The sequence below is a fragment of the Mycteria americana genome, chromosome 1 (assembly GCF_035582795.1).
Source record: "Mycteria americana isolate JAX WOST 10 ecotype Jacksonville Zoo and Gardens chromosome 1, USCA_MyAme_1.0, whole genome shotgun sequence".
Taxonomy (NCBI): domain Eukaryota; kingdom Metazoa; phylum Chordata; class Aves; order Ciconiiformes; family Ciconiidae; genus Mycteria; species Mycteria americana.
This window is the reverse complement of record NC_134365.1, coordinates 12575489-12592241: the sequence shown is the minus strand read 5'-3', so window position 1 is coordinate 12592241 and position 16753 is coordinate 12575489. Positions and strand designations below refer to the sequence as shown.

The following is a 16753-nucleotide window of genomic DNA, read 5'->3' as shown; positions in this document are numbered from 1 at the left end:
AGCTAATGAGAAATTTCGTTTACTAGTCATCTTCTATTGTTGAAAAACGTGAGAATTAATAACGTGCAGAACACTAAAACCGATTGTTTTCCTTCATGTTTTTTTGTTTGGTTACATTCACACGTACCAGGTCAAGAAAGTAACTCATTTGCTGAATATAGTTCTTAGGTGATAATTCTTCTGTTGTGTTTCTCAATGTTTGTCTCTCCACTTTCTGTTTACATCCTAAAGGATGATGCTCGTCAGCTCTTTGTGTTAGCTGGAGCAGCAGAAGAAGGATTTATGACTGCAGAGCTTGCTGGAGTTATCAAGAGACTGTGGAAAGACAGTGGAGTTCAAGCTTGTTTCAACAGATCTAGAGAATATCAGCTTAATGACTCTGCTGCCTAGTAAGTACTATGTGACAAACAAGATTGTCTTGTAAGTAGTCGCTAAAGGAATATAAGGGAAGTTTCATCTTTTGAGGAACTCTGCTCCCATGTGGATGGAAAATTTAGAAGTATCTGGACAAAGATACTGTCTACTTGGGTCAAAATACTCTGATTAGGCTTCAAGGATGGAAAGGAAGACGTGTGGTATAATTATGAATTTGAGTCATGTTCTGACCAGTCGTTTCATCCTCTTGAGGAAGACAAAAATTGCTTTAAGGTGCTTTAATAGCATTTTTATTACAAAAACATGACTCGAGTACCTGTTCAGTGTCTGAACATGTCTGGGAAACTTGATTATGTGATGTGAATCTGTATTACCAAGGATACTACTTTCATGTTCATAATAGAGTTTCTCCTGTGGTTCAACATTGCTGCATTTTCTTTGTTAATTAACAGTCTCTGTTAGAAATGCGTTGAGCAAAGGTAACAATCAGGATGTGTCTTCTGTGCTAGGGTACTTCATTAAAAAAACCAAAATAGTAAGGAATCAAGGATGTGAGAAATAACATGTGATGGCAGCAAGTAATGGTAAGTCAGTCAAGGAAAAGACTCCATTGAGGGAGAGGTAAGATGGTAAAGAATGGCATAGCAGTGATACTGGCCTTATAGGGCAATTTTTTAAAGCTTTATCATTCTGAATTAATTGGTAGTGTTTGAAGTTGGTTTTTGCTTTCCTTAAAATAAAGTACTTCTGTTCTTTAGAATAACTGTACATAAATAAACAACATGCAGGTGAGGTAACTGTGAGAAGACCACAGCTGGAGTAATGAAATTATAGGCATGCCAAATAAATAGAAGTGCGATCAAATTGTATTGAAATAACACTGATACTTCCAGCATGATTGTTACTCGTTTGCTGAAGTTGTTGTAAGGGTACAGAGAGTAGATGGCAGCAAACTGAGCTCACGATGACAACAAGCAGAGCTCATGATGACATATCTCTTGACTGAAGAGATAGCACTTGTATAAACCTTTGTCAATATGGAGCACTTCATTTGGAGGATCACTTTCCTCTGGTAACCTCTTGTGTTCTATTTTGTTGTTTTAGATACCTCTGCCTCTAATTTCATAAGAAAACTGTTCTTCTAGACATGCAATTGTATCCTTAAAATTGCTAACTTCTGGTTACACTGAAAGAAGAACATAATGCCTTCCCTATTTACTATGGGAAAAGCACAAATAAGATTTGTATGGTTTTTAGAAATGCTGGACTTCTTGGCCTGCATCGCAAGAATTTTGCAATGAAAGTATAATATTGTAAAATGTGTGCAATTAGAAATTCTCAATAGAAAGTTAATTGTTATGTATTGAGCGTTTTCTTAAACACATTGATTCTGGCCAAAACGTGAGTTGTTCTTTTCATACCTATTATCAAATCCAGGGTAATTTTGGGCTTTGGTTATAGTTCAAAGTAACTCATAGTTCTGTAGGTTACAAAGATTAAGGTGTTCTAGTTAGTGCAAATAACATTGGTGTACATGGAACCATGTTTGCATTTCAGGATTTCAAAAGAAGAATTCTTTGTAGTGGAGTCAGTTGCATAAGTTTTCTTTCTTCTAGGATGAAATATCTTTGTGTCTCTAAAGCTTATTTCAAAAAGTCTTGGAAAATTGAGGGGAATAATGTGTCTTGGTTTTGGTCTTATCTCAGGAAAATTATTTTATAAAAGTCAAGCACAATATAATGAATGAACCTAGAACTTCTGTAATTCTTTGTAATTATCTTGTTACTCTTTTATGAATAACTGAAAGTAGTATTTATTTTTACCTTCAGTTACTTGAATGACTTGGACAGGATAGCACAAACCAGCTACATTCCAACCCAACAGGACGTTCTCAGGACTAGAGTGAAAACTACAGGAATAGTGGAAACTCACTTTACTTTCAAAGATCTTCATTTTAAGTATGTAAATCATGCTGCATGTTCATCTGTTATGGTTTCTGTAAAGTTCTACAAGATGGACTTCCAATGATGTAATTTAACAAATTTGTCTAACCACAACTTTTATTCCACCCCCCCACCCCCCTTTTTTTCTGAAAAAAATTCCTCATGCTTGGCTCAATTTTCTGAAAGGGTGTAGGAGTCTTTGGAACTCCTGTAATAACTCAGAATAAATATGCAGATATTAAGTAATAAATGCTTTGGGTTTATTGGAAGCTTTTTGTAAAGATATTTTATACGTAAATTAAATCTCAAAATATTCATTTTTCTGCCATGTTAAATAGCTGCTGTTCTATCAGATTCTTCCCTTTAAATTCAGTTGGAGAGCTGGAGGCTCATAAATGTTTGCTGATGTTGTATGAAAGAGTAAATCCATTTTCCTGAAGAACTGAATTCAAATATGTGTTGTACTTTAAGATAGTACTTTATTAAGTGATGAAAGGATGTGACTTATGTTTCCTGTGGTGTAGGATTTACAAAATAATATTAATATTCTGAACATTTTATGTCCAAAGACATTCACGATGAAAGCATAGGATAGTATGACTAGCTGTGCAATATTGTGTACTTCAATTTTTTTTCATTATATTTTCTTTACTGTTTTGCTGTGTGTGTTTAGATTTGTTGAGGTTGAGCCTTATTTCAGCCTTCTCTATAAAGAGCTTAGCATAGCTTTGATTATTGATTCAATCTAAAATGCAAGTAGCAAGTCATCTTCATCCTGTTTCTATAGACTATTTCAGAAGTTGAGTCTGATTATTTACTACTTTTGTCTTCAAAGAACATCTTATTTTGTAGAAATGTTCTTCTGATAATTTAACAAATTCTTTTGGAAATTCAGGTCTTAGTACAAAATTATAAATTAAAAAATTACAAAACATTAGCATTAGAATTGACAGAAGTAACAACTAAGATTTAAGGTATTAATTATTAAGGTATACAAGTATGAAATATCTTCCTATGGATACAGCCATCACTAATTATTTGAGAACTAAGGAAGAGTAGGTGGCTGACCGGCATTTATATAGGGTGATATCCGGAAACTTTCCGTCAAAGATCTCTCTGAACATAAGGAACACTTCTAAGGAATCCTTTTTTCATTTTTAAATTCTAACGGGAGTAATCTTTAAAATGTTTTTAAGATGGCATTATTCCATTGTAGAACATTAAATGGGCAATGAGCATTGTCACTTGCATGATAGTATACCCAAGTAGAAGACCTTGTTAGTGGTTATGATGTTTCTGACAGTTTTTGATCAGAAAGCCAAAGGTCTTTTGTTTTTCTTCTAATTAGTTTCCTTCTCTACTTACTTTTTACTGTGTTTTTTAAAAATACAAATTTAGAAGCTCAGAACACTTGAAGATTTCTAAAAATAACAACTGTAATTGAATGCCTTCTAGTGCAATTTACCTAGTCATGTAGTATACTAACATTAAATCAGTAGGTTTTTTTACCTACCTGCCCCCCTGCAATCTTACAGCCCAGGGAAAACAGGAAAGGGAGGTAATGAAAAATACAGGTCTGTTTTAATAAGTGTGTAATATGTGAGACTTTCCAGATATGTATCATATTTTTGTAAACACTCACCCTGCCTCAAAAAAAAATACTTGTCAAATTCAGAGTTTTTTGCGAGGCTGGGGACTGGAACGAACAACTTGTATAACCTTAAAAAAGAAGTGAAAAAAATCATAATAAATATCTGGTGTCCTTTTGGCCCATATCACATTTTGTATGGGTACTGGAATCATGTTCTTTGCTGAAATATTCTGAAAGAAGGAGAACATAGCAAATCTGGCAACACTAGCTTTCAAAAACATATTGTGCTAATGAAAGGACCTTGCATAAGTCCTTAAATTTGCACAATTGCAGAGAAACTATTCAGAAAGCTACTCATTTAATATAGCTAAGTAACATAGCTTAGTAGAGTGATGACTGGAGAAGTGTCTTTAATGCTTTACATTTAGTTCAGTGAGGTAATTTGTCTTAATGTGGCATAGTCACCTTGTAATCTCATTGGAGAAGTCTGCTTTCTTATAATAATTATTCTAAATAATGGAAAGTCATTAAACCATTTTTCTAATACCTTCATTCTTTAGATAAGGGGGGTAGACTCAGCTGTTACAAACTTCAATTCTTTCAGAACTGCCTTGTATTTCTTTTTAGTTCGTTGTAGACTCTGTCTTACCTTGCATAAGCAAAATATGGTTCTTTTGGGTAGTCAAACCATGGATGGTACTATGAATTTTAGCACCAGAGGCAAGTGCTTAAAAGATGTGCTTGCACACAACCCTGTGTGCACACCGTCCGATATTGGAAGGTGGAATCTGTAAATCATTCTTTCAAAACTTTTTAAAATTTATCTGTAGATAAAGCAGCTTCTATGAGTGTTTCAGTCTTTTGGGACTGTGATCTAACAGGCCTCAGTATGACTTCTAACAGGGCTGATGGAAAGCTGATGAACTTAAAGACCACTCTGTTCAGAATGGCTATTTTTTCTGAAAGATACTTGCAGCCTTTTTTTTTTTTTTTTTTACGAATTTTGTGTGCCAAATAGGGTTTTTTTTCCTGTATGCCTGTATTTCTCCATACTGTTATATGGAGAAGAAGCTTCATTACATAAAAGAATCCATCAGGTTCTTATTACTTGCTGTTGAGGTGTTCTCTGTGAAACTGTGGTGCTAAAACTTCGTGCAGCAATAGATTTTAGTGTATAAAAATTTCAAAGATGAGTGCAAAAAGATGGTTTGTATAAAGAACTGGGAGTTTGTTAGGTGCACTCGTAGAATGACAACCCCAAAAAGAGACCAGCATCACTGGTGAAATGCACCACTGGCAGAGAGGCTATTCTGAATTGAAGCAAACATTTCTGGCTAAAATCAATATCTGCAAATACAAACTGGAAATTACAATTATGTTCTAGATGTTGTCTGTGTTCTGCATTTTTCCTCCCTTCCCAGGATACATGCTGGGAACATAGTCTGAACAAGCCAAAATCATACAATGCCTCTTGTGCGGACCTATTTTCTTTACATATTTTTTCTGTTCTTTGAAAGAATACTTTTTACTACAATTTTTTATTAATATGGGAAGTTGTGCCATGTTTTCATATACCTCTCAGTTACCATCTTAGTAGTAATATTTTTGCATTGAGCAGTGCCGGAAGATATTGAACTAGGTGAGATCCATGCAGATTGATATTACAGTACTGCCATCACTATAAAGCATTTAATTTCTCATGATCCTTAGAAGCTGGTGTCCACAAAAACTAAAAGGAGTTATTTTCTTGTTCAGTTTCTCAGTTAATTTTCCTGTCTTGTATTCTGTTCTGTCATATAAAGAATGGGATTTGTTGTTGTTCAACCCTATGTGCCCTACTGTCTACCAAAAGCCCTCAATGTGATAGCCTTATTACTAACATAATTCTGAATGATTTTAGGCCATGCTGGAATATCTTTACAAGAATTATAACTATGCATCTTAACAATTGTTCTGGTCTGGATTTCTCTTGCTGTTTGTATGACATTTTTACCCAAATAAGGCTTTCATGATAGAGCTGGCCATTCTACTACTTAGAGCAAAGAGGATGGAGATGTAGGAACTGGTCTGTCCTCTGTTCTTTCTCTTCTCTCTTCCTCCTCCCATTTGAACATTTTTATACTTACTGAATTCTAAGCTCTTTTTTTGTGACAATGTAGAAAAAAGTTAAAATAACTTGTGAAAACCCCTGAAGACAAAAGTCAGGCCTCTTTTAAAAGGAATAATTGCATTTGCTTGTAAGTAGGAGGAAGAATTAAATTTTTGTATGATAGAATATTGACTACCATAGCGAGGGAAGTAGTATGTGACATTTACTTTGTTTTTAAGCCATAAATCATCGCAAGAATTTGAGGCAACAGACTTTTTTTCTGTGATAGGAGAGACAGGTGGAAAAAGTCTGTGTTCTCTCTCTTTGAGAAGATCCTGCAATGTATATATCACTTAACTTCAGGATACCACTGTTTGTTTGCTTTTTTTTTTTTTGGTGTTGGGTCCGTCCCCCCCATGATGCACAGTTCATTATATCAAGATGCTATTTATCTGGCTTGCAATTCCTTGCAAATACTTGAAATTCCTAATGATGTCTAATGAAAGTTCTGTCTTTCAGAGTGGCTGTAGCCCATAATGGTTAGTAAATGGCTATTTAAAGCATTTAGATAGCAAAGAAAAGCAAATCTATTCATATCGTGCTAATTTGCTGATTCTCTGCTGTTAAGTTCTGGAATGTCGTCTTTTCCTATTGCTCTATTTCTGCTAAGCTAAAAATTCAAAAGAAACAAGACTCACCTTTATAGCTCAGATTTCCCACTTAACTGCATTTCCAAAAAATGAATTTATTAGAGGGGAAATTATTATTATTATTATTATTATTATTATTATTATTATTATTATGTAATGCTTATTTTGTCTTTTAAGAGAATTTTGAAAAGAATTTTAGCGTCTCTTAAAAAAATATCCCATTTAAACATGGACAGTTGAAAAATAGATCAAGTTGCAATGTGGTTTAGGAGAGAGAGGAGCTGAAACTCACCAGGATTTAGAGATTCCAGATTAAATCTGAAAAAGCAAAAATTAGATTTTATATGTTTATATCCAGAATACTAAAACAACAATAATAGTCAGTGTTACTTGTATCCGACTTCATTAGTATTGCGTTATTTCCAAGTATTAAAACAGACACAACTCTGATCTTAAAAATCTTACATTGTTGATCAGTACCTTTTATTATTTTAGACTTTTTATTCATTTGGACTAAAGGTTGAATAACACTTTCATCTACTTTACATTTACTAAAGCTACCTCTGTATTTTTATTTTTTATAGATTGCAATTAACTTTGCTAATGAAATATAGTATTGTAAAGAATCAGTTTTGTTTAGCTTTCATCTTACGCTTTCTCATATTTTGTAAATGTACGTATAGGAAGGCTATAAAATACTATTAAATACTGAGACATTTAATAGTAATAAATGTTGCAGATTTTTACGCCTTTTTAAAAATTTTGTGGTCAGACTTACACAGCTGATACTTTCAGATTTTATTGGTTAACATTCACAAAGCTAGAAATTCCAAAGTTAATTCCCTGTTTTGCGCTTCTGTTTTGCAGAATGTTTGATGTTGGAGGCCAAAGATCAGAGCGGAAGAAGTGGATTCATTGTTTTGAGGGTGTTACAGCAATTATTTTTTGTGTGGCATTAAGTGATTATGACTTGGTCTTGGCTGAAGATGAGGAAATGGCAAGTACCTTAATGTTGAAGAAGGGATAGAAACTAAATAAGTTTGAAAGGAAAGCTATAAATACATCTTTTAGAGTATTACTGCTTTATAAGATGTACGGGTTTTGTGTAAAAGGTCTCGGAGACATGGTGATAGAATACATGCTTTCAGGTTTCAAAGTATTTCTTCATTCTCAGAAGGAATCTGAGACAAGTATTCTTTTCAGCTACACTCTTTAATATTTTAAAGGATGCATAAATTAATGAGGATAGATTGTCAGTAATACACATTTTAGTCTCTTTATGGATGCTAGAAGTATATAATAAATTGCTTGATTTATCTGTTTCTACTTTACCGCATGTTTTGTTTTCCTCTCCTTCCTCAGTCTTCAGTTTTTGTTTCTAAATGTGTTTCTCTGATCTCTTTCCTTAGTTGCAGAAATTTTGCTCTTCCTTCTCCCTTCCAACCCCCTCCACTCCTTTCTCCTCTTTTAAGGTGTGACTCCTCCCATGTCACTATGCACAGAGTGCATGCTTTTTACTGTCCAAGTGGTCTGAAGTAATGCTTGTCTATTGTGTGTGAATCATTAACAAACTTCTGTGCTCTTCCTCATGTTCTGCAACTTCTTATAAAATATGGTTTGAGGAGGAAAGAGAAATAAAAGAAACTTTCAAGTCAAATGTAGTCAAAGAAGGTAATAGCTAGCATCCTGCTACTTAAATGACTGGAGCTCAGCCAGAGTACTTACATGTTGGATAATTTTTCTACAGAGTTAAAAATTAGGGTAAGAGGAAAAAAGCCTGCTCACTTGATTCTCTAGTTTTATAGAATTTTTTTTTTTTAAGTGCTGGAATCTCAGCTAGGTGCAAAATTTAATTTGCAATTTCCAGAAGATCTAATCAGTATAAGACAAATTCAGGTAACTCAGCAACTCTTGTAGAATATCTGTACTGCAAAATCTCAAAACACCAAAAATTTCTAAAATATTAAATAGCTTAAGCCTGGAAATGAGGGGGAGAAAAAATAGTTGCTTAAACCTTACTCATGAAAGTGTTCTTTGTTAGTGGTCTTGGCGCCTCTGTATTTCCCTGTGGTAAAATGTGATTCTGTATGCTAGAAACTTAGTTTTGTAACTTAATCTGGTTCATTTGTAACTAATCAAAAATATGTATCCTGATTTTACTACTGAAGTCTGATAAAATACAACAAGGTGGGTTTTTTTTTTCCAAATACAGAATCGGATGCATGAAAGCATGAAATTGTTTGACAGTATCTGCAACAATAAATGGTTCACAGACACTTCTATTATTCTCTTCCTGAACAAGAAAGATCTTTTTGAAGAAAAAATCAAAAGGAGTCCTCTCACTATTTGCTATCCTGAATATGCAGGTATTGGAAGGGGGTGCAGGTGTCAAGTAATTTTTGGTTAAATTACCTCATTTTTGACGCACAAATCAGGAGTTTAATAACTGTAGGTGTCTAAAATATTTAAATGAAATAAAGTTTAAGATGGGGGGGAGATGTTTTTATGGGTCACAAATAAAATAGTGCTAAGTCAGATTCATCTTTTTAACCAGGTGAAATAATGCTGGTCCACGGCCAGCATTTACATGTTACTGCTGCAACTCTTTCAGCCTAATTTATTTAGCCCATTCTTTTTTCTGATGTCTTCCTATTTTGGTACTTAGGTGTAATTTTTTTCACTAGCAGGGATCCCTGAACAGGGAGTGTACATACATGTTAGAAGTAGGTGGCTTATTCAGGAAATACATAGCAAAAGAGGATGATTTCATTTAACAAGTCTTGGCCTTGTTATGTATCATTTTCATTGTAACTTCAGACTATTCTGTTGTACAGAAAATAGCACATTGGAGGTAAAAAGCTTAGGAGAAATATATATGCCAAATGTCTTTAATTGAGTTTGGGAAAAACCCAAACCTTTTAAAAACATAAAAATTGAAAGTGAATAACTTGAATGAAGGAAACAAAATATCCTAACCTATGGAACAGTGATTGGTCATTAATGACTTGCTCTGTCTGCCACTGAAGTAAATGGAAAGATTCTGTCTGCAGCTGGAATTGAGTCCTTAGTTTTCATTCTTGAAAATGTGTCCAAAAGGTTTCCTTCAAGATTTATTTATGGTTTCTTAAAGCAATGGCTGTGGAATTACTCCTTTTCAGGTTTAGGTTAGCTATTTCCAAAGAACGACTTCCTTCAAAGATATAGTATGCATCTTGTTCTTTCTCAGTTTGAAACGTTCTTACTGAGCAATTTTCTCCTTCTAGGATCAAACACTTACGAAGAAGCAGCTGCTTACATTCAGTGTCAGTTTGAAGATCTGAACAAGAGGAAAGACACAAAGGAAATCTACACTCACTTCACGTGTGCCACAGACACAAAAAATGTGCAGTTTGTTTTCGATGCTGTAACTGATGTCATTATTAAAAATAACCTTAAAGACTGTGGCCTCTTCTGAGAACGGACAGAGCATTGCTAAATGGTAAATTACATGCCTGAAAACAGGACTTAGGCATTTGGAATATGCCCATACTGTGTAAAACCTGCATAGATATACTTAATTCTCTTTTATTTTATTTCTAGGTTTGGAGAACGACTTCGCACAATTCTAATCTGATTCTTTTCAAGGTGAAAGAAATACAAAATACATTGTGCTGAATGATAGATCAGTACTGTACTTGCCTGTTTTAACAGCTTTATTTATGTTTGTCTTGTAAATTTAAGTAATTAGTTAACACTGAGATGTCAGTTGATTGTATGTAAACTTATAATTGTAGTAATGTATTTGTATAAACGTTGAACGGAATATTTTAGTAACTTGATGTCCTCTAAAATTTCCATGTTTTATGAAGACACTCTTAGAGGAGACAGACACTTTTTGCTTTTGGATTATTTAAACATCTTGTAAAATTAAATTTTCTTTTGATCTTAAGGGTGCATGCTGCCTTATTCTTTACTTTTGTTGGTAATCCTCTATACGGCATTAGCTTTTTTTACATTTAAACAGCCTCATACACCTGCTCAGATTTAAAGAAACATAACCAATAAAACTTGTTTTTGCCTTAAGTTTTGAAAAAAATCTTTTTATAAATTTAAGATAAATGCAAAGATTATTTTTTAAATTTAAATTAAATCCACAGTTTATGAAATCTGGGCTTGCAGTCTTTGCAGTGCAAATGTGGCAACACTGAGAAATTGAATTTTAAGGTTCAACTATCATTGAAGCTGATGGAAATGCAAAAAGGAAATTGTTAAAACCATTCATACCAATAAAAAAACAGTTTGAAACTGTGGTCTTTACTCAGTGGAGTGAATGGCAAATTTACCTTTGGGGGTTTTTTTATAGACCATTAACAAAGGCTAGACTTCAGAGTAGTATTTTTTTTTTCTGCTTACTTAAGAAGTGAAATCATTATGTTCTTAAACTTTTTGCTATTTTCTGGTAATAAAACTAGTTTGATAATTTAATAACCATAGAAACATCAGGTTCTCCCACAAGACGTGGCACAGTGGTTTCACAGATTAAAGCAATTTCCTGTTGCATATAAAAAGAATCTTCAGTATTTTGGATAGGGTGTTTTAGTGACTTGCAAATGCCGATTCTTTAATTTCCTCTTTAATTATAATTAAAGTCTCACAGTTTCTTTAATAAGTTAAAGAATATGATTTTCTTCTGGTTATGCTTTCATTATGTGATTTGCTATCTTAGGTACATATCATCCATTGCCTTATGGGTAGTGCCAAAACTGATTTTTTTATACAGATTTTAAAATGAATAAGCTTCTATTTGTAAATAAGTTCATGGATGGTTGTCTTAAATATGTCATCTAGAAAATACGAATGTACCAAACTTGGAAATATGATTTTCTATAATTGTTAAAATATTTCAGGCAGCTACAGTACGCCATAAGTTCTTTGAGAAGTAAATAAGTCTTTAAACCTGTTGCTATTTTTCTATATTATCTTAGCATTTATGTTCTTAGAAATGTTCAACCAAAATATTTAAGTCATTGTTCTGTTATTTAATTTTTGATGGTGTATGTGTTTCATTTAGGCCTCAGATAGCTTGAGTAAAACTTATCTGCACTTCTCATTCTTTAATGCTTTCTTTGTTAGGTACAGAATTGCTAAATGTGTTTCAAATGAAAGATTAGAAAGGAGATAACTTATTACCGGAGGTTGTTAAATATATTCATACCTTATGAGCTCTTTCAGCAGTTACATTAAGCAATCTGTATATCCTGGTCTGCTTTTAATTGTGCTTTACAGTTCTGGATACATAACTGATTTTAAATCTCGTTGAACTACTTTGTGGAAATTGTATTTACACCTACGTTCAAGTTGGTTTTTGTACTTAATGTAAAAGAAAAATCGGGATTAATCAAATTACATAAATAAACCTAAATTTTGTGCCTTGCTTGAAAGAAATGTTTTTCATTAAATGTGCTGATGGAAATCTTTTTGTATCCATCCTGTGGAGATAACTAGGTAGTAAAAATGAGAAGATACGAAGTCAAGAGTAAATTCAAAAACTTTATGCAAGAAACAGTAAAATGAAAATGAGCATAATTTGATGATTATTGATTAATTTCTAAATATTTTTTCTTTACCATTGTTCCTAACACCTTCAATTGGAGAATTTTTGGAATTTTGTAACTGATATTTTCTGAAATATTTACATCTTAAGACGGAATAAAATTGTGAAATACTTTTTCTTGCTCATCCAGGCAGATGAGCTTGTCTTTTCCAACTTGATGAGTAGACAGCAGGTATGTTTCCTTATAGATGCTCTGTACTGGTTGATCAATCTTTGTTCTGAGGTGAAAGTTGTCAGCCTAGGCCACTACTCTAGGAAAAGCTACAAGAGGATTTACGTGCAAGAGTGGGAGCCACACACTTAGTTTTCACTGCGGTTGTAATAAGGCTCCACTCCGTCTCTGTTCTGTCAGGAGAGCGCTTCTCAGTCAGAGCACTGAAGAAAATGGAGGAAATCCTGCAGGTCCTCCACTGTCTGAGAAGCATGGTCTTGTCCCTCGGCAATCTGAGCCTCTGTTCTCTCCCAGTTCTCTGTTCCTCTCATTTCTTCATGAAAAGTATCTAGGCAAACAGCTTTTTCTAGCCTTACACAAGGAAGCTCCCTCTGCTAGCTTAGGTATTCCTTCAGATTATTTTAAATATTTTAAATTTAGTATATATAGGGAATTATAACCTTATGGAGGCTTCTCCAGCCCCCGTGGTCTTGTGAGCATATTGTCTGTGGTTGAAGTCTCTCAGTAAAATGCAGCCATCATTAAACATGTAGTTATTTTTAAGGAGCTTAACTGGGAGGAAGTGTGGTTTGGAAAATTGGGTATTTGGCTTCATGATGCTACCTATTGAATTTGGAGGAAGTTTGATGTTAAATGTAGTAACCTCTTAGTAACTAAAACAGGGTCCAGGATCATAGCATGGGAACAGCGTAGCATTTGCTGGATTGCAATTTCTGTTTCCATGTATGCAATTAGCAGCTTCGTGATTTAAATTCTGCATAAAACCTTAGGGAGCAAAAGAGATCAATCTGCAACATAGTGAACAGCATGATGGCTAGTACACACTTAGAACTGCGGAAAATGAAAGGATAAGTTTCTGTTCCAAATCAAGCAAAAAGGAAACCCTACCAAGATACCGGCTATCCTACTGTGTGGATGTCTCTTGAAGTTACTGTACTTCATATTAATAACTAAGAGCCTGTGGGTCAAAGAGTAATGCCAGGGTTGTAAACTTCAAATCCTTGACTTTCATTTTGAAAAAAGCGTAGAAGGTGCAACAAGAAGCTGAAAGCAGCTCATCCTCGAATAATTCATAGCCTGTGAGAGAGTGCACTCACAGGCTATGAATGAAGAAGATGAGACTGATGAAAGAGTAACTTAATTGCCAGTCATTAGCTATATCAGTGCCTGTAGTTTTTGCAAAAGTTTAGGTTTTTTGGACTGAAGAACAGGAATATTAGAATTTCAGTTGCATAGGTGCAAGAAAACCATTTCCAGCTCTGTCTCTGGAGTTCTTGCAAAGAAGCTGCCTTGACATAGAGGAAGCTAGGAGCAGAATTTCAATCAGTTATGTTTCCAAGTCATGAAAATATGCTGCATTTAAAAATGGCTGAGTTAAAATGCATTTATCAAGCTTTTTATCCATAGCATATTTAGGAGCAGTGCTTTTCAAAGTTGGTCATGGTTCCAGATAAGGCGTTTCTGGTTGGTTTGCTCTGCATGTGATTTCTTTTTTGTGGTGCTGGTAAGGCTTTATGACTGTTGCCTGACACAACAGAGACCAGGGTTATTGAGCAGTTTTATTTTAGTAATAACTTGCTTGGACTAAGGCATAATTCAGATTATTTTTTAAAGTGCAGTCAATGGGTTGAGATCCATATGGGATAGTGTAATGCTGTACCATTTTTGGTCATATTCCATTCTGGGTTTTAGGAAGGGAAGAAGTTGAGCCCACAGTGTAGAAATATAGTTGTATAGTAGGACTATATTTCTGAAGTGCAGTGCCTCAATTCTGAAAGGAATTTCAGAGCAGCTGTTACAGAAGAAAGATGTATGTAAGCAAGGATATACTGATCAGAATGTGCTATCTGAAATTTGAGTCTGGTTTTAATTGCAATGGAACAAAAAATGTTTAAGACCAAATATATTGTCAGCAGAAGTCACTGCAGCTTCACAGAACTAGCCGTTCCCAGCTAACTTCTTTATTCTCCATCCTTTTCTGTCCTTCCACTAATAGAGAAGTTTGAGAAGAGGTGTTGTCACTGTGCTTTCCCACTCACAGGTTGTGCTATTGTGTAGACATCTAAGGAACAGGTATCTTGAATCCTGTGGAATATGCTAATCTTTAATTTCTTTTGCAGATAAAGAACATACAGATGTCTGTATGTAATGTAAGATGATTATTATTATTATTACGGTAATGTAGACTAGTATTTCGGTAACATAGAATATGCAGACTGATTAGAGAATAAATAAAGGTACTTAAAACTGCATGTGTTTATATTGAAAAGCATGAAGAAAAGCCTGGGAAACCAGGAACTTGAGCAGGTGAAGCTTCTCAGTTATGTAGCTTATAGTTCCAGAGTGCTACACAGTCTGATCAGAAGTCCTTACAGTATGGCACAGAGCACATCTCAAATACCTCTTACAAATAAGTGTCCTTGTTTCTACAAAATCAGAATGCACTTTGAGACTGTACAGTACAAATGGCTGAGTGGGAGACGCATTTCAAATAGATACCAAGATACTTCCAGAAGGGTTTGGCCATTTGTCAAAATAAAGTAGCAGTCATCTAAACTAAAACAAATGACTAATTCATCAGTTTTGCACATAAGCTCAAAGGTGTAACAATTTACCTCAGGAACTCTAATGTTGTACTTTGAAAAAAATATGCTGAGGTATAGTCACAAATTCTCACTCTCCATCTGTTCCAATGTAGTGATTCTCTTACAATGTGATAAAAAACCCCCATGAAATCTATTCTAAAAATCCTATGAAATGAAGTCGTCCTGAGAATGTTACATAGTTTTGATTGAAAAAGGGTAATACTTGTCCTGTATGCCAGCATTTTTTTTGTAGATTAAACCAAAGATGCAGCTATTCCTGTTTTGATTCCATAAATCACAAGCTTAAAATACTTTCATTGAGAGCTTTGTTATTAAAACAAAGATAATTTTCTAATGAGAATAGTATTAACTTTCACTTGGTGTAAATTGCCAAAACTTAGATTTCTCCAATAAGAGTTATTGGTGGATTTCTTAAAATAAATAAAAATCAGAAGTTATCAACTGCATAATTTAGAATATAAAATTGAACACCAACAACCAGAAAAAGCATATCCAAATTCTATTCAGTGAATTAATTGGAGCAAACATATTTGAACATGTTCAAGATGTGATTTTGTCCTGTGTACTATGTCTTAAGATACCTGTAAGTCAGCAAGGATAGTTCGTCACATCCAGTTTCTAATGATGATCTTTCTACTATTTTTAATCTTTAACAAAAATATGGTCTTAATCCTTCATACTTCTAGAAATGTTCTTGTAAAAAAAGTCTTAATTCGTTAGATACTGCACATGGAGACTTGAGTACATTTGATCAAATTCTGAAGTTGTTGCTTGTAGACTCTGCCAGTGTCTTTCATAGACAAGTTATGTTAGTTTGGCTTGGTTTTCTACTTATAACTTAATTCTTTATAAAATTCTCAGTCTTTGGCCTTCTGACTCTATTTAAGGGATGGAAGAAAGTCATAAACTATATCATCTACTGAGATGAAAAGAACACTTTCATGATGTTTGTAGTCAGTCAGGCATATGAGACTGATGTTCTGGGAAAGCTTTAAAGAAAATACTCCATGAGTATTTGAAATGAACTTCACGGCTGGGTCTAACATTTGAAGAAAGCAACTTTGGGAGAGCAATGTGGTATAAACTTGTTTGGTATGTTCTTGTATGGTTTTGTTGTCTGGAGCTCTAATTGTGAGCAGATACAGTGAGGTATGTGCAGTTGCTCAGCTACTTACCCCTGTCCCAGGAGAGGCTGCTGGATGTTTGCGTATTAAAAGCCCAGGCAGCCTGATCTTGCAAATATTGAGGAAAAGGGTTGTGAGCTACTCAGCAAAAAGAAAGAGGCAAGAGGCACCCTGGTTCTGGAGAGGAGAGAAGGAGCGCTCCCCAGAGGAGTGAATAGAGATGAAGGGGGAGGAAGGCGGCTGCTCTTCTGGTGTCTATTAAGTTTGTATTTGAATGCTTTCAGGGTTTAATGCAATTTTACAAGAAGAGATGATGCATTTGGGTGCTGCTGGTAGAAAGTTGTTGGTATATTGTACACTTAATCTTGAAACATCTTGTCCTATCCAGATTCTCAGCCCTTGAAGATCTGTCTTCCTCTTGTTAAAAGCATGCCAGAAAGAATAAAATGCTAATATACAGAGTAATAGTTTGCTAGTCTTGAATGAGTTTTTTCTTCAAAACCAGAATTTTTAGTGTTGTAGAGTCTCAAAGATGATCTAAAAGATAAATCCCAAGGCTGTTCAATGAATTTTATAGTGTTTTAAATATTAAAGTGCAGAGATAGGGACA

At 34.3% G+C, this 16753-nt stretch overlaps 1 protein-coding gene across 1 annotated transcript in view; it reads left to right on the top strand.

Annotated features, from left to right (window-relative positions):
- The window catches only part of GNAI1 (G protein subunit alpha i1), a 38856-nt gene extending 26518 nt beyond the window's left edge, over window positions 1–12338 (top strand). Inside the window, exons 5-10 of the mRNA XM_075490851.1 lie at window positions 232–389; window positions 2205–2333; window positions 7516–7645; window positions 8861–9014; window positions 9912–10126; window positions 10228–12338. Of these exons, the coding sequence (XP_075346966.1) occupies window positions 232–389; window positions 2205–2333; window positions 7516–7645; window positions 8861–9014; window positions 9912–10102 (762 nt within the window). The 3' untranslated portion in view covers window positions 10103–10126; window positions 10228–12338. The remainder of the gene's footprint in view (window positions 1–231; window positions 390–2204; window positions 2334–7515; window positions 7646–8860; window positions 9015–9911; window positions 10127–10227) is intronic.
- Window positions 12339–16753: the final 4415 nt, after the last annotated feature.